General features: G+C 49.8%; 1 protein-coding gene across 1 annotated transcript in view; it reads left to right on the top strand.

Moving 5' to 3' along the window:
- LOC116948442 (neuronal PAS domain-containing protein 3-like) overlaps positions 1–15,972 on the top strand; it is a 93,902-nt gene extending 77,930 nt beyond the window's left edge. The window contains exons 6-11 of the mRNA XM_032965122.2: positions 582–697; positions 3,284–3,510; positions 5,507–5,613; positions 9,341–9,488; positions 11,223–11,338; positions 12,045–15,972. Coding sequence (XP_032821013.2) covers positions 582–697; positions 3,284–3,510; positions 5,507–5,613; positions 9,341–9,488; positions 11,223–11,338; positions 12,045–13,408 — 2,078 coding nt within the window. The 3' untranslated portion in view covers positions 13,409–15,972. The remainder of the gene's footprint in view (positions 1–581; positions 698–3,283; positions 3,511–5,506; positions 5,614–9,340; positions 9,489–11,222; positions 11,339–12,044) is intronic.
- Positions 15,973–18,404: the final 2,432 nt, after the last annotated feature.

The following is an 18,404-nucleotide window of genomic DNA, read 5'->3' as shown; positions in this document are numbered from 1 at the left end:
TGATGAAAATTTTATTTTTCAACATGCCGCTTTATTATTTTCATTTCAAACAATTTTATGGGAGGTCTCTCCATCTCGACTGCTGCTCCTGAGGGTCTGGAATTCCGCTTGAACTTGGTGCGGTTGAAACTCTGCTGCTGTCCTTATTAAAGTCAGCACTTGAGACCCCATTTGTGTTCACGTGCATCTGAAGATGCAGTTGCAGTTAGACGCTATTTAAATGTAGATTGTGTTGCATTGTAACTTTTGGAAGTTGCACTTTATCTGCGTCGCAATTTAATCACGAATGAATAAATAAACGTCCACGCGAGGTAGAGCATGCCTCATAATCGGTGTGCCGTGTGTACACCTAAGTAACCACCTCTGATTGGATGCCACCTCGGCTTGATGACGAGAAACCAAACAAAACACAAATTAAAAAAAAAATCCGTCACAGACTCTTGAGAATGCAGCATGGGAAGGAGTCCATTGGAAAATGTTACGAAAGTACCGCAGTTCTTGCAAAGTGGCTCACAGAATACACGTGGTTTTCCTTCTGCCGCTAGAAAAAACTAATAGGTGTACGCCTCTTGCCCCAACAGAGCTGAGCAGTCCGCCTCTGATCAATGTGAGCGAAGGGTTGGATCGCTCCTTCTTCATCCGCATGAAATCCACGCTCACGAAGCGAGGCCTGCACGTCAAGTCGTCCGGCTACAAGGTCAGTCTCGGAATCGAGCGCCGAGAGTGCAGGCAACGTCACTGCACCGGGGCCCGTGGGCCTTCGGGGTCCAGGCAGCGGCCTACGAAGAAGGGGTAGAAGCTGGACTGGTGGGGGTGGGGGTGGGGGGGGGGGTCTATTTCATTCGAGCACAGGCGTCTGAGAGAGAGAACTTTGTGGCAAAACAGAATTCACAGTGCAGAAGGTCTGGAAGAGAACATGGCAGGTGAGTGTTGTGGATGGGATTCGGCAAAATCTATTCTGCTGGGTGGGACACTTATGCAGGACCGAGGAGACCGGCAGTGGAATACAGTTTCTGCGAGTTTCGTGCCCAAGGTGGAAGAACTAAGAGCTGACGGTGGGATGCGGTTAGGGTTAGATCTTGGTGGTGGCAGCGAGCGTGGCGAGGCTTGGTGGCATCGCCTGCTTTGGCCATGACGACGTCGTGGCGACCTTGATCTTGCCCAGAGCCCGTGCTGGCCACGCTCGGCCGCTCCCCGCTGAAGGAACTTCTCAACGAGTTCTCAGCTCCTTCTCATTTCCAGCCCTACCCCGTGGAATTAGTTACCACAGCGTGTACTGGTGGCATCGCTTAATTTGAAACAGCCTTAATAATTGCCACTCTGCTGCTTGACACTGCGCAGAGTGGATGGTGAGGCGATTGCTTAATGAGCCATGTTGGAGCAACTTATTCAGTCGTTGAAATGTAATTTAATTCGGCGTAACGCTGCATTTTCTCTCGACGCTATTCAATTACGCTTCTTAAGCGAGTTGTACTTCTTTGTGCGGCTCTGGAGGCGCGTGTGGCCGCACACTGGCGACCTGTTAGACCCGGGCGTGACCTGGCAGGTGCCCAGCATGGCAGAGGCCGACCTTCCTCGGTCCGCGGTCACTTTGCCGGGAATGTCTTCTATACGGAGTTTTTACGACACACACGCACGCCGTTCTGCTGAAAGTTGAATGCAAAGCACGGCTTTGTATGTATTGATGCGTTTGTAATAGCTGTTGGGTGGACGGGTGGGTTTGGGTGGTTGGATTTTGGTGGGTGAGTTTTGGTGGGTGGGTTGGTGGCAGTAGTCAGCGGCTCTCAGAAGTGAGAGCTTGGCGTTCCCTTCACCCAGCGCTCGTGATGGCAGGCGGCACGATCATTATAACTTTGTCCACCATTCAGTCCTCTCTGCTTTGTCACATTTGTGTTTGCTTTGTTTAGTTCGTTCTTCAATACTGCCTGCTGCATTAGTTGAGTTTGGGTTTATTCTCTTTTAACTTTTTTCACTTTATTTGCTCAGACGTTTTATCCATTTTGCGCTCGATCGCAATGTTTCTCCTGTGCCTTAGCTGTCGTTTACTCATAATTGTTTTCCGAATAACCTTTGTTATTCAAAATCCTTCCACTTACCAGCCGTCCGTCTACTAGTATTTTGCAGGTCATTCATCCTGACACAGACTCAAGTGCGGCTTACAATTGCCGGGTGATAAAGGTGGCATAGTTCCTCACAAGGCTTGGGCAGGGCATAATTTCTCCACCCTCAATAGCAAGGGGGGGGCGGTGGCAGCAGTGAACTATTTTCCAGAGCTCAGCCCTCGACAGCTCAGGCTGAACTTAAGCCCTGGGCTTGAAACTTGAGCTTATTTTTAACGTGAAGTTTGCTACTACCCTGTTCTCAGGATAATAACAGTCACTTCACCTCCCATGTTCTAAAGTTATCTTTTTTTATTTAACCAGGTGAGAAAGTAAAAGTTTTGGGTTATATCTTATGACCCAGTGTGTGTGTGTGAGACCAGATCAGTGTAACTTTATTGACACCAGGCACAGGCATGGGGGTGGGTCCTACTTTCCGGGGCGTTCAATAATCCCTGGAATTGGGTAACAATCGGAGTTTGCGTTGCCAGGCGTGAGCGCACTCAGTGTAGAGGGTCGACGGCAGTCAGCGCGTGGATAGCGGCCAAGAGGCCCTTACCTGCCAAGTGGCTCAGCTCTGCCCGTGGGTCCCAGATGAGCCGCACAAACGATTGGCCAGCGCGATCCTGGAACATTAAATCCTGCGGAAAGTCCATCGGCCAAAAAGTTTTTCAACTTTTATTCTGCCCTCTCGGCACTACTTTCAATTTCTCTACATTTTTTCTTTTGCCAACTGCTGGTCCACCAGTGACCATGCCAAAATAACGCCCAATTATCTGCCTCTGCCAACAAATAACTCGCGTGTACTTTGTGTACAGAGAATGCATCACCTGCACGCGCGTGTGTGTGTGTTTATGTTTACTTTTTGATCGAGGTTGATATCACGAAGCAGCCAAAATAACTGAGCTTTGACATGTTAATGAATCGGCAAATCCATTCTGGTGCTGCCTATCCACTGTACGATTTGAAATAGCTCCATGCAAGATGAAAGCCCCCGTTTCAAATCCATACACCGCATAGATATGTGCCATCGAGGCATTGAGGAAAGAAGTGGTGCTGGGGGGGGGGGGTGAACGAGGGGAGCCGTTGACACCCGACACACTCCCCACTCACTTATAGTACGCGAGTACGATTCGGAACGAACGGGTCGGTGACGAGGCGAGCGTTGTCGCGTGCACGCCCAGGTGATCCACGTGGTGGGGCGGCTCAGGGTTCGAGCGGCCTCCTCCTCGGCCGGCGGGACCTCGTTGGGGCTGGCGGGGGACGACGGTGGCGCCTCGGTCCAGCTCCTGGGCCTGGTGGCCCTGGCGCACGCTCTGCCGCCTCCCACCCTGAGCGAGATTCGCATCGACTGCCACATGTTCGTGACGCGCGTCTCCCTCGAGCTGCGCATCCTCTACTGCGAGAACAGGTGGGGGAGCGAGGGCGACGTGAAAACACTATGGAAATTTGTGTTTTTTATTTACCAGGTAAGGGCCCACTGAGCTATACAGATATTTTTCAGGAGCAACCTGGCCACTAGTTATAGCTCAACAAAAACGGCTTATCACGTGGAAATTTATAGCAGGAGCCAAATGCTCTAAACGCATGCCGATTCTAAATGTGGAGGGAAAAACCGGAAGGCATGGAGAAGAATCCATACGACCACAGGGTAGAGAAACATGCAAACTCAGGCGTTGAGGGTCGCGATCGAACCCACAACCTCCTGTATACCAGGCGAGGGAGTTAACATCTCGCCACCGCGGCGCCCGAGTCCCTGTGGCTGCTGTTGCCACGGGCGATGGAAATCAGACCAAAGTTGTGCCGGGCTGTGCCAGGAACGGGCCGGTACGGCTCGATTGTCGTGTCAAGGCTTCGTGGCCTTTGACCCTCCCCTCCCATCGCCCCCTTCATCCCCTGCTTGCCTTGTGGGACCAAAACTCACCTATCTCATATATATGTTTTCCATTCGCGGTAGTTTTATTGACAAAAGTGTCGAGTTTTTGTTATCTTTGTTTGTGTACCACTGCCAAAGCAGTATCACAAGCACATGAACAAAATTCTGATTTTTTTTGTTAAACACGGTTGAATGCATGCTTGGGTTCGCTTACATGATTCAAAGTTAAAATCTTGCCTTTTTAACTTTTCGGCTGGGATGCCTTTGACGACGTATCCTGTTTCCACGTTGACGTAATGACGTAACGACTGTTCCCGAGGGTGGTCGACTAAAAGCGTGTAGCTCCCTTGCCAAGGCAGGCTACAATGACCTAGTCGGAGCCGCCTAGCTGCCGTGAGGATTCGGGCTGGGCCCACTTTCCCTGTTCCGGAAACAGGCCACCCGAATGGCTGTGGAACTCATCACGAGCATGGGTAGGGTTCGCGTACAAAACCAGAGATGGGGCTTGGGTCATGGATAAGGCTCAGTGTGCTCGATGCTAAGTAGCTCATTTGTTAGGGTGAGTGGCAGCGCTAGGATCTGATTGGCTGGCTTGCTCTGCCCTCTGTTTGCAATGCTCCCCAACCGCCAAGAATGGTCTTTTCACTTTGTCTCTGTGAGCGGTTGCATAAAACACAGTTGTGTTGAGTCATTTTTTTTTCTTCCTGTAAATTAATGGGACATTCAAAAAAAGAAGATCTCTTATTGGAATACAAATGAGCCATCCGTATGTTACGCGTGATGCACACAGAATCTATTTGGTCATTTGAATCTCACTATGCCGCGCAGAAAACGCTTTGGCAATCATCAGGCATGTGCGGCTGGTAACTGCTTCACTTGTATGTGAACGGAGGTAAATTGATAAATTGGCGCACCGTGGTGGGCCGTGAGGACTGGAGTTTGAGAACCCTGCCTGAGCCCACCGATCGCTGTCAACAGTTAATAATTTTTTTGCGGACCATTGTGCACCAGTGTTGATGTGTTATATAATTGTTGCTAATGCTGTGGATGTTAGTGATATGTCGTATTATGGTTGTTGTTGTTGATGTTGTGGTTGAAAGTAGGTCAGCCAGCGAGTATCGTTGTTAAACGAATCCTAAGAAATCCATAAGCTTGCAATTAACTTAAGTTTTATCCCACGCAAATGCATGAGGCAGTGCTCGTAACATATATTTCAAAATTAAAACTACTCTAAAAGTGCAGTAAAATGTTAATTAGCCTTAAAAACCTACTTTCTTTTCATTGGCTCAAATAAAATAAAACAGTTGCGCAATGGCCAGTAAATATATGGCATATCGTGAAAAAGAAGAAAAAAAGCGGCAGTTTCTGCGACAGTTCCACAGAGAACCTACCCACGGCCTTGCGGGGGGCACCAGCAGCGCTCGGTGCAGAAACACTGCTCTAGACGATGTCCACCTCTGTCCTACGTTGATTCGTTGGCCGTTGCGTGTGATCGCTCTAGATGATGTGCCTTGCATGCTGCCCCATGCAGAGTGAGCGACTATCTAGACTTCGCCGCGGAGGAGCTGGTGGGGAAGAGCTGCTACCACTTCATTCACCCGGGGGACGTGGAGGGCATTCGGCTGAGCCACCTCGACTGTGAGTGCATCCGCCCGCCGTCCCGCCTGCGTGGACTCGCCCGCCCGCTCACCCGCTCAGCCCGCTCGCCCTTATCTCTCACAGATACGTCGCCCGTGAGAGTCGCGCGAGGTCGACGTTCGCCGGGAGTGCTGCGTCGGCCTGCGCACTCCACTGTCAATTTAACTTGAAGTGCAAGTGCGGCTGCCTGGCTGGGTTGGGCTGCAGCCATTTATGGGCAGTGGTCGCGTGGCAAAACAGTTGAGAGCAGAAACGTTCAACATGCGACCTACCCTGGAAAGCTGCACTTGGATAAAAAAGTTTACTGCTTCATCAGAAGGAGATTGATGATGGAGATAAAAATGGGAATGATGATTATGCGAATTATGGTGATTGATAGTGCTTGATGATGGTGATGGTGGTGATGATGGTGGTTATTAAGTGCATTGGTTATCTCTGTTGACTCCATAAAAAGGTATTTCCCAAACAGCCCAATGCAGGGCCTTGCCAATAGAGAGTCTCGAGAACGAGTGTGGCTTTCCTGGATAAATAGATTGCAGTTGAAGCAGTCTAGCAGCAGCACTGAGCGGTCTCGTGGTAGTAATCTGTACACAGCAATAAGTGCTGTGTTGATCTGGTGAAAGTGTGCATGGCTCTGATAGAAGTGACTTTGGTTTGATCTCCCCGTTTTCTATCGTCAGTCCACATATTCCAATTTTCAGGGCATCCCTAGGAAGAGCTTTGCACCTTCCTGCCCCATCTGCTTCCTTGCGGACGTTAATCTCTCCACGATGCCTCCTTCTAAAGTAGGGCACCGTGTGCCGCTACTGTTGCCAAAACGCACTCGTGCCACATCTAAGCCGCAATGAAAACAAGATCGTTTGTAGTGCCGCAGACGAGTAAACGCTTAAACACAAGCTTCATGAAAATAGATTTTCTGTCAAGGCAAGGGTCGTTGGATAATTTCTGAGCGTGACCGTTTATTTTATTTGACCATCGGCCGCTGGCAGTGGTGGCATCGCTGTGAATTTGGCAGTCGGAGCACGAGCGAACATTTGACCACGGTCGGGGTCTCTGTGGGTGTGGGTTTGGGCGCTGTAAATTCACGATGCATTCGGGCTTACGGACCCAGAATTCTTGCCAAAATGCCCAACACTTCGGCGAATTGCAATTGCGACGTGGGCATCCGAGACATCGACACGTGCCCGCATCGCGCCCCGCATACACTGCAGCGTTCTCAGAAATCCCTTCATTTTGGCAGTGGGAAAATGCACTTTTGGTTTATCATCCAACCATCAGACAAGGATTTGCGGCGAGTTATTTATTTATTTGTGCACAGGAGTTGTGGTGGTGGGATTCACGTCGGGAATTTCGAAGTCATTAAAATTTTGAGAATCTTGTTACCCTGAGGTCGGTTGGGGGGGGGGGGGCGACCGCTGGTAGAGGACGCCCCTTGGGGACTCCGGAGATGCGAGGGTCACCGGAGAGCCGAACGACTCTGCGTGCCCGGCGTGGCAGAGCTGTTAGGAACCGCGCCACATGCTGCAGACATCTCCGCCGAGCGCTGGCAACGGGCAGGGCTTGGCCACTTTCGCCCGTCGGCTCTCGCGCAGTTTCAGTCCCAGAATTCCCTGCCCTGTCGCGTTGCGTGGCACGGTCTCACAGTAAATACGCAGGTGGCAGCGATGATGCTGGGTATCGGCGTTTTTTTTCACATTAACTGGTTGTTTCGCCCTAACTAGTTGTTTTGCTATAACCCAGTTGTTTAGCACTAACTATTTTTTTCCATCAAAAGAAATGTGGTGACGGTTTTTGGGCAGCAGTAGACTTCGTATAAGTATTCTCAATTTAGAAAATTACAACATTTTCATAAGTATTCAATTTTCTATGTAGGCGTCTGCCATCTGAATTTTCAGTGCGGCTCAATCTGTTTTTTTTTCTCCTCGGTGAAAATGTTCTGTTTATACAGAACTCGGCCGTTTGTTTCCTATTAGCATGACGCAATGGCCAATCACTTCTCACTGATTACAATAAATTGCTCAAATAGGTTTTTCGGTTTATGCAGAAATGTGTTGCAATGGGGCTTTCAAAACGGGGTGTCCAATTTGCATTCTATTAACGGATGGTCCTTGACCAGGGCGACGTTACAGGTCAGGGAGCCGCTCCCAAAGCAGACATTACTCGCGACTGCGCCTACGATGGCGCTGTTTTTCAGGGCGTTTGTGACACGGGATGCGATCTTTTTGGGGATAAATTACTTCCAAAGTTTGCGCTGCATATTTTCCCCACGCAACTTATTAAGCAATAAATAATGCAGAACAAGGTTTATTTCTATTCTGGGGTGAAGGAATGGAAGCAAGTTTTTGCTCAACAGAACTTAATAGCAGGAAGGAAATCTTTTCAAATTACCTTGAGCCTGAACCCTGTAAGATTTAATATTAATTGCAAAGAAGCGGCGAGAATTTTCTCCGAATACCCAAGGACTTGGTGCATCTCCCCATGGGCACGAGCGACTGGCTGGTTTTCTGTAAAGCAATCGCCACTAAATGATGTGACAGTTTAATTACTCCGCTTGCCATTTCCCTGCCAGAGCAGCTAATAGAAGCCATGGTGATAGCAGTGCTGAGTTTGTGTGTGGGTTTCAAAGAGACGAAAAAAAATTGGAGTAGAGGAAAAACTCAATTCTCTCCACCGCCCCCCCCCCCTCTCTCTCTTCCAACACAAATTGTTACATGTGATTACTCTTTTTCGTGTGAAATCAATTACAGGCCAGCCATATTGCTGAGCAGCTTGATAACTCTGTTTCTACTTAGGAAGGAGTAAAACATATACGTGTGGCATATAAACAGTTTTTGTTAAAATATATTTTGAAATGTAATGTTCCAGGCAACTTTGACTCTTGTTTTGTTTGTAGTCAGCATTGTCAACCGTTAGATAAAGCCAAACTTACCGCCTAATCCAAAGCGGGCGCTTTGGTCGTGCCGCCCAATCGCATAGCATAACAAGAAGTCTGCCTAGCCAATGAAAACGGAGTTTGTTGAGAGTGTGTGTGATAAACAATGATTGTCCTACAGGGCACACATCCTCGGGTAGTCATGTGACCTCTGCCTGTAAGCGGATTGGAAGTTGCCCTCGTAGTTGCCCAATAAGGGGATCAGCGATGGACAAGTTAATTTTTAGAGTCATTTTTTTTTAGTCTCTATTGCAAAAAATGCAATAACAAATGTTCCGGCAACCGTTGCAAGTGGGCGATTACCAGCAATGATTACCCGCGAGCTTATCTAGTGCATAGTTCTGCAACTATATTTCCCAGTGGGTCACAATAAAATTGGCCGTGTGACACGTCACGTCGTCCCATGGCGTCGTGACGTCATAATGCCTGTAGATGTGGCGGCGAATCTCTACCCCTTTCCCCCAACTCTCTCATGTCTCTCTCTCATTGCGATCTCCCTGTCACCTCACCAATCTCTATCTCTACGCTTCGGTGGGCGCCTAGCTCCGCGGGGCCGCTCTTAAGCTCCTTCACGGGCCTTACCGGGGCCCACAGGGCCGCCAGTTGACGAAGAAGCCTGAAGTCCCCTCGCCCATCGCTGGCCTGGGGCACCTGCACTGCCCCCCCCCCTCGCGCCACCGCGGCCCTCCAGCACCGACAACGACGCGGGGCACGTGCCGGGGGGGGGGGGGGTGGGGGTCCCGCGCGGCGCTCAGTGGCGGCGCTCATCAGCGGCGCTCGTGTTGTGCCCCGCAGTGCTCAACAAGGGCCAGTGCGTGACGCGCTACGTACGCTGGCTGCAGAAGGGCGGCGGCTACGTGTGGGTGCAGTCGAGCGCCACCGTCAACATCAACACCAAGAACGCCAACGAGAAGACCGTCATCTGGATCAGCTACATCCTCAGGTGCGCGGCCTTTTTGATGTCCGCATGCTGGTAAACGTTACTCCCGACCCGGAACAATGACGGAGCAGCCGCAGGGCAATGGAGCGTGCTCTAGGTGGAGGAATCGACAGGCGAATTGGGATATTGGGATAATGGTTAGAAAATTACCTCTCTTCTCGCACCCAAACTGTATTCACAGATGGTTGGAGGTCAAACAGTGTTAAGATAACAAAAGGGGTTCCACAGGGTTCCATCCTCGGCCCCCTCTTCTTCTCTCTTTATGTCAATGACTTGGGCACTGACCTGGATCATTCCAGGGTAAACCTTTTTGCAGATGACACGATACAGATTACTGCTGGCCGCTCTTCAGATGACATGATTGGTAAGCTCCAGGGTGATTTCAACAAACTACAACATCAGCTAGTTGCTCTTAAACTAGTCCTGAATACCTCCAAAACCAAGGTGGTATGCTTCTCACCAGGACTAAAGCAGGAAGTTTTTTTTCCCCAATTACATTCCTTAAATAATTATCTAATAGAGCAAGTCAAGATCTATAAGTATCTTGGGGTCATCCTTGATTCAAAACTGAATTTTGAAGATCACATTGATTATATTGGTAAAAAGACAAAAATAAAAATTGGTTTTCTGTATCAACACAAGCACTGCTTCCCCCCTATGTTCCGTTTGGAATTGATAAAAGCTACCATACTGCCTCTACTTGATTACTGTGACATCGTATATAAATCAGCCCCCAGTACTGTACTGAAGAAACTTGACTCAATTTATCACTCGGCTTTAAGATTTGCATTGAACTGCCCATATAGGACCCACCACTGCGATCTCTACATTGGGTCAAACTTAACATCTCTTAATGTTCGACGGCTTGTGCACCAGATCTTATTTATTCACGATGTACTTACAAAAAAATCCGCAGACTACCTGCTGGATCTCCTCTCTGTTTCAAAGAACAAATGTGACCTAAGGTCTTCGCTCATTTACCAGCTTCACATTCCTTATTGCCATCCAAATACTGGAGGAAGGGCCTTTGCTATTGATGCCCCCAGGGTCTGGAATGCTACCTATGAGATCTTCGCTCAAAACTGCTCGAGAGAAGTTGTACACCCCTAGCTGCCACTGCTATTCATTGGCCTAAAATCAAATGTTTCGCTCCGGATGACTGCTGCAAAGTATGATCTTGTGTATTGATTTAGTGTGCTGATCTTTAAAGGTCCATTGAAAAATGTTGATACTCCGACTGATGCTCCTGCTGTTGTGGAGTGACTCATGCAGCCAGCTATGGCAACAGGGTTTGGTGGTACATGTTGTTTATGTCGTTTATTGTGAAATTTCGGTCACAGTTCCTATGATCACTGTTACATTGCTTTTATGGCTTTATTTTGGTGATTTCGAAAAGTTTTTTGGTTTGGCCATGTTTGTTTGTTGGAGTACGGAGTTAAACTGATGGCTTTAATCTAAGTTGTCTTGTGGTTGTTGTTGTTGTTTAACTTGCATCCCACTGGGATTTTTGCACACAGCGTTGGTGTACGGTGCTTTTTCTAGAAAGATTTAGCTGTTTTTTACTGGATTTTTATTTTTGCGCATAGTCACTTTAAGATATTTTCTTGTTCATGTTTTTTGTTTGTTGCGGTTGCACCCGATTCAAGAGCCAAATGGCTCACAGGGCTATACCAAATAAATGAAACTGAAACTAATATTCACGGTTTTGGTTTCCCCGCGTGCTTCTCTCGACAATAGTAACACGGAGCACAAGGACCTGCTGATGGACCTGCAGCAGCTGCCGCACCGCGCGCGGCAGCCGTCCGAATCGGCAGAGCCCTCCGAGTCCGACTCCGACTCCAAAGACAACTCAGGTATCGATCGACCTTCGGGCAAGGTGTGAGAGTCGGGATGGATACGCGTGCCTCGGCCGGAGGGGAGCTCTCCAGGCTCGAAGGCCGCCATCGGTCCCTGTGTCCTCTGCCAACGACTCGCAGTGCCCCTTCCTTTCCGTAAAAATAAATCTGCCCACTGTTTGTGCTCGGCGGCTTGAGATGCGCTCCCGTTCAAGACACTGCTCTATAAATCCAGATTTTATTGTATTTTAGGTGCTGTCGTGGTGGAGATGGCCAGATGGCGCAGAGGTCAGAGGACGAAACCAGCTGAATCCCTGGGTTAGACTCCTAGCAACCACGTATTTTCATAAACCAGGTCTTCAAATATTTTGATTTGATGGTCTCAGCCCAGTTGTCCATGACTAGAGAAATGAGAAATCATGTTATGTTCGTTTTTGCACTTACTTTGGATAAAAGCCCACTCTGAGAATTCAAAATATCAATCTTACTCTCATACGGTCAACAATCCCATAGCAGAGTGAAGGATATTTCAGTCCTGAGGAAAAATATATATTCTGCAGCCATTCTCTGACACATGGGACACACAGCTCTGCGAGATTTCCAACACATGGATTCTTCTTTGCACCGCACGATGCCTGTAGCAAAACATTGTAATCAATTCAGGGGGATAAAATACCAATTATAATTTATTTCGTGTTTTCAATGTGTTGCCGTTTTCTTTCAGACGAGCATGAATCCATGCATCCGCACAAGCGGCAGAGAAGACAGAGGGAGGAGGACGAGGAGTGGACGAGCCCCCTGTGCCGCAGCCGGTGCCTGGTGGACCCCATCATGACCCAGGGTGAGAGCAGCGGCGCCAGCAGCCAGGGAGAGGACAACGAAGAGGACGACGATGACGAGAAGAACGGGAGAACTTTGGACGGCTCGGACCACGAGGTGGAGAACGGTCATGCGGATGGATACGCGTTGGGCCTGAGCTCCTCCAGCATCAAAGTGGAGCAGCTCAGCATGAAGTGCTCAGCCGGCGGGCCCGCAAGAGGCCTCCATGACAAGATGTGCTCAGGTCGCCTGAACGGAAACGACCGGAGCCACCCAGAGCAATCTTCCGCAAAACCGCTCAAGCAGAGGAAACCCAAACGGCGCAAGAGCAAGCGCCTGCTGCAGCAGATGCAGTGCAGCCCGGCGGAGTCGGTCGCTTACGCGTCGTCCCCCGGGCTCTCTTCCCCACACGGGCAGATAAAGACCGAGAAGCCGGAGCACGTACATTTCATCGACGGCAGCGTTTGGGACAGCCCTCTGAACCGAGACATGGCGAGGAACGACCTTCCGTACTGCATCGTGAGCCCCTCGCCCGACGCCCAGCAGCACTTCTTGTCGGCGCAGACGAGCCTCCACGTGGCCATCCCAGACTCGGTGCTCACCCCGCCGGGCCCGGACAGCGCCACCAGCCAGCGCTCCGCCTTCGTGGCGTCGCCGCAGCCCGGCGCCGCCTCCGTGACGCTGGCCGGCTCCGACCCGCTCTCCCCACCGCTCTCGGCCTCCCCGAGGGACGGCAAGCCGGGGCCGGCGCCGTCCAACGTCAGCCCCGCCGCCGCGTACGACGTAAGCCCCGCCACCACGTATGACATGGAGAGCCTCGAGCTCCCCCAGGACGCCTCCTCCGCCGCCGCCGCCGCCGCCGGCACCACGGCCGCGGCGGCCGCCGAGGGCCCCGGCGCACCGTCGCGGAGCGCGTACGCCGGCGGCACCATCCGGTATGCGCCGGCCGACCCGACGCTGGGCGCCGTCGAGGAGGGCGAGGACTCGGACTCGCAGAGCGACGGGCCGACGGGCGACCGGCTGCCCGACATCGGCGATGCCAACTACGGCGGCTTCGAGGCCAAGGCGTCGATGGAGATCCTGTACCAGCGCATGCAGCAGATCGGAGTGCCTACCTCCTTCCCGTCTGTGTCGCCCGGAGGCGGCGGGCAGCAGCACCTGCCGGCCGTGTTCGTGACATCAGACGGTTACCTGGCGAACATCCCGCTGCAGCTGTTCAGCAGTGGCGGTGCGCAGCAGTCGAATGTGCTGGACGACGAGGAGGACTAGGGGAGGGGTGGGCGCGGAGCGGCGTACACGTGGCGGGAGTGTTTACAAGCTTTTTGTTATGAGAGGGGCCCGTATGCTGAATACAGTCGAAGCAAATATATTTTACTCTAAATGATGTGTTACATGGCAGAGAAATTTACGTCAAACTTTCCTGGTTATTGCATAGGTCCATTAACATGTGAAACGTTTAGATGGCCAGTATATTTTCGATATGAGATGAGTTTTATGCTGTTTTAAATGCCGGTGGCAATTTTTAAAGGAAATTCAACTCTATATATATAGTATTTGTGTTCAAAATGGCACTTATATTCCCACAGGTCAAATTACCTAATTACAAGCTCGTTATCATATTTGTCCTCACTGTGTCAGAGGCCTTACACATTCTCTGTGTTCAGGAAGTCCTACCTGGCTATTGGTTCTCACGTTGGACCAGTTGCAGCGTTGCACATTGACAGAATCGAATAGCGTTCGACGGCTGCACCCGAGTAAATGCTCTTTGCACACGAACACCAACACGTCAGCCTGACACGCACGGCCGCAGTTCTGCGTCTGTTCGTCCAGACGCTCTGCATCACAAGCAAATGAAATGCTGCTCATAGGGCACACGTAAACCAATCTCTGCGATTGCCGCATTGCATTTCAAGCTGGGAGCAGCGGTGGAAGGGGGGGGGGGTTGAACGGTTTTTGGTCCCGCTACCGTATTCTCTCCTCCCGGCTCGGCAGGAGGGATGTGCTGTGAGCTCAAGCCTGCCAAGAGACTGATCCGAAATCTCGAAAATATCCGGGGGTATTCGCCCTCCCGATGACGCACGGCGGACTGGCTTTTCACGAAGCCCTTTCTTCCCACGGCGGCTTGACAAACTAAACAACAAGAACAACAAAAACTATTTCCCGGAACACCTCTGCAGCCACTGTGACTAATACGCCCATGTGCAATGTGTGTGCCGTGTTATGGAGTCGCGGGATCTAGCACAAGTCTGTCGCGTTAGCTTATTGCCGTTTGAATATTTGTGTGTGCCCACTCTTTTTATTGAACGTCGCGTCGCGCACCGCCGACGTGCGTCCGTGTCTCGTGTCACCTGCGTACCCTTACAGTGTTTACCATGTCCGTGCTGTCCGCGCTGTCCGCTTATAGCCGTCATCTCATCCTTGAGTTAATTGCCGGTGGTTTTGTTACGAGAGCCGTTGATGCGTCGAGTCTGTGTGCGTGTACACGAAATCTCGCGGTAGAGATTTGATAATTTCCACCGACTACTGTGTCTGGTTTTGTCTTTCCCGAGGTCGAGTTTCTGGTGTTGTTAAAGAGTACCATGTACTTTGCTGACGACCACCGTTCCTTCAGAAGTAAGATTGTGCAGACGACCAAGGTGGCAGGGCAATGCGCACGCGACGCACACGGCAAAGCATTCTCTTTAAGGGTTCCTCCAGAAAGTTGTGTAAATAAAAACCCAGAGTGGGCAGGGGGAGAAGGAAGGGGTGGTGAGACAATAAAAATATATATATATATCAGAGGGGGGACGTTACACGTGAAGGCGCCCACGATTATAATGAGAGCGTTAGTTTTCTTCATCTGCGGAAAGAACCGTCCCGTTGGTGACAGAGAAGGGTTTGACAATCAGCTTGCCAGATGGTGTTCACGTATTTTCCTTTCGCAACAAGCAAATTAATTTCTACTTGTGAAAATTAAATGCTACTCGTATTGGGAAAGTCGCGCACGCACACATGGCCAATTTCAAACAAGGCCCAACATGTCACACTTGTACATTTTCAACGTGTACAATTTTTCTGAGGCGCTAAAGAAGGGCCTATTGCCGCAACGGGAAATGTTATTTCATTTGTGTAAAATCAACGCTGGAGGTCTCCTTTGTAGAGTGCTGAAAGATTCATCATTGCAGGCCACCGCGGACGATCATCGCGCCGAACAGCGAGTGGCTGCTTCGTTACGCTAATGGGTTGAGTCTCGATCTGAAGAGGACAAAAAAACTGTTCGCGCCTCTTTGTTTACACTTTACTATCCGTTAAGTTTTTTTCCGCAAGCCACTTAATTTTACAGATACAAAGGCGTTTGAACAAGGGGTAATTTTAGTTTTTTTCATTTGCTTTTAAAGGGTGATGACTTGATGTACCGTAATTGTTTATTGTTTGAAAGATAATGTGGTAGCTGGTAACGTTTTTTTAATTTATAACTGACTTCGTTGTGTTACAATTGTACATAAGTGGTTGGTTCAGTCGGACTGCTTTGTTTTAAGGTGCCACGTCTACACACAATGTACAAATCTTACTCAGTCAAACTGAGGCTAATATTCATTCAGCTTGTTAGAGAGGGAACAAAAGATGTACATTTATAAATGTTTCTGGTTTTTGTAAGCACACTTAAATTTAACAATTGAGGTAACATTTTCGTAATTGTCTTTGTATGGGTCTGTCTGCTGGCGATCAGTATTTTAAAAAACAACGACGAAAAACTAAAAAAAAATGTGAAGTTATTTTTAAGTGCATGTATGGAGTCTGTGTTCCGCATGTCAGCAAAAAAATGTGAAATAAAATATTGTACAGACTGCGAACCGTGTCCACTCTTCGCGGCGCGTGCTCGACTTCCAGGGCCGCGGCGCGTCGGACGAGAGACGAGAGGTTAAACCGTGAGGGGAATTGCCCAATTATTGCCGTGGCTTGAGATCATTAGCGCACGAGGCCAAAACCACTGCTTGGTGGCCAGGAGGTGGACGTCGATTGAAAGTGAGCAAAACCCAAAAGGCCACAGGGTATCTGACAAAAGCGTTCCCGAAGTACGGTTCAACCCCACGGGTATTTTGTTTGGCGATGATCACGTGAAGCAGGCTGGCCGCGTTTCCATCCCACTGCCTGACGGTGCCTTCTGAACGTTGCATGCCTCCTCCCCATCCTCCTCCTCCTGCCAGTGACTGATTTAACCAATCATTCACGATGACGTGGAGGAGCCGAGGCAGACAAATCTGACCATAACCCCAATCCTTGCCAAAGCTCCTTAGCCAAACTTTCACATTACCAAGGTGAGTGTAAGTCAAGCATGACTTTGTACTTTAAACCCTTCAATCACATGGCACATTTGCACAAAAAAGCCCCTACATTTTTACTTTTACATTTTTATATCCGTTTCACATACGCGATACATCCATGATGATTTGTTTAAAAAGAAAAATTTACGTGCAACGGATTGTAAAAAAGAAGAGAGAACAACGTTGCAGGTGAGTAGCAAATAGTGACGCTTACGACTTCATAGTTTGCTTCACGAATTAATCCCCTGCCACTGCGATAACAAAACGGAGTATTATTCCGCTTTAATGCCGCCCGTTATTTCCACATCACAGCTGCTGCACACGATCGCCTTTAATTCGGGTAATTTAACCGCGCCTACGGTTTGTGATGGACTGACTAGCAGGTGATTACAATCACCGCTGAAAGAGGGTCAAATTTGTTAGAGCCGCGACAGTGAATGACCTCAAAGCCACTTGGCACGATTTCGTGCATCAGATGCCGAGCTGCTGCTGCTGCTGCTTTAGCCTCCAATCACGCGCACCTTGGAACCGTGTCTGAAATGCTGAATGGTGATTTTCAAAAACCGATCTTACTCCCGATTATTTGCCGCTCGTGTGTTTTGACTTTTAAGTAAACAGCGGTTTAATATATAAATTTTGGGTAATTACCCTTGCAGCTTTTGTTTATTACATGTAATTATGCTAATTATTTTCTCGCCTGCAATTGGGCACACCTGAATGTGCCTTAATTAAGCTGTCTAATGAGCCATGTGGGGATGAATTAGGCGTAGGTTAGCTGGGGAAAGCCACGGAGCATCCGCGCTGTGTGTTTGATCCCTTCCCGACCACATGTGCAACCGTACCCCCCTCCTCCCCCCCAAAAAAAAAAAACTTTTAATTAGCTTCAAAAATTAGCTGCCTTGATGTTGAAATGAATTTTAAGGTTTCCGAAATGTCAATTTAATGATACAACAGACTGGGAAACTTTTTTCAGAGTAATTTCCCCGACGCTGCAGGTAAAATTCGAATCTCATTTTAATTGTGCTATACATAATGCGTATTTGCTGAGAAAGCGGAGGCAGAATGAGCATATTTCCTCTATTTATACTAATTTTTATTTAATGGGTTCATCAGCGTGATTGGTAATTGTCATCGGCTGGCTGAGGCTGCTCTCAGCGAACCTTGGTGTTTGAGCGACGCACTCCGCCGTCTCTCGATCTCCGCGCTGCCTCTCCAACCGTTCGCCTCAAGACATCGCGCGGTCATTTATAATTCGTCATGCACATTAAAAAGTTGCCCATTTATGGGAAATGTTGCCTTATTTCTTGTTAACTTTGAGATACATAACAGTTAGCGCTGGAAAACACTGCCATATGCCGCGCCTCGCACAGAAGATGCGTTCGTCACAATGACTCCCAAAGGCTTGTGGCTGTGTATGCCTCTGTTCTAAGAGCCTGCGATCAAAGCACGGTCACCGATAAGTAAGTCCGCCCCCCCCCCCCCCGCCGCCCACTGAAGTTTGTCGTGATGCTATCATTGATCGGCATGCATGAGTAGGGCCAAGACGAAGTTTCAGAACCCGTCAGTGGGTGCGACGGCCACCACGCGCCGGCACGAGGAGCCGCCGGCCGTGCAAGGGGTCGACACGCTCACCTCGGCAGCGGCGGCGGTGTGGCGGCTCCGCGTCGACCCGACGCTGAGATCCGAGAGGGCAGACTCGGCTCTCGGCGCCAAGCTACGCACCTACGAACGCGTGCATCCCCTACCAGTTTGCGCTTCATTGCTCAGGAGACCTGCAGAGGCACGGTGGGCATCCGACGTGAATGCGTCTGATGTGCGCTGTCGATGGCACATCCTTGGGATCGCGTGGTCTGATTTCATCACAAATGTCACCGTGACGTCCCGCGCTGGTCTCGCCCACATGGAGGAAAGCCTCCTCATCCGACACCGCCGTCTGGGCCTATTCGGGCCACGCAGCTTGT

This window comes from Petromyzon marinus, chromosome 33 (assembly GCF_048934315.1).
Source record: "Petromyzon marinus isolate PM22_M1 ecotype Great Lakes invasive population chromosome 33, UKy_Petmar_22M1.pri1.0, whole genome shotgun sequence".
Taxonomy (NCBI): domain Eukaryota; kingdom Metazoa; phylum Chordata; class Hyperoartia; order Petromyzontiformes; family Petromyzontidae; genus Petromyzon; species Petromyzon marinus.
The sequence above is the reverse complement of the archived record's forward strand: the minus strand, read 5'-3'. Positions and strand labels throughout refer to the sequence as shown.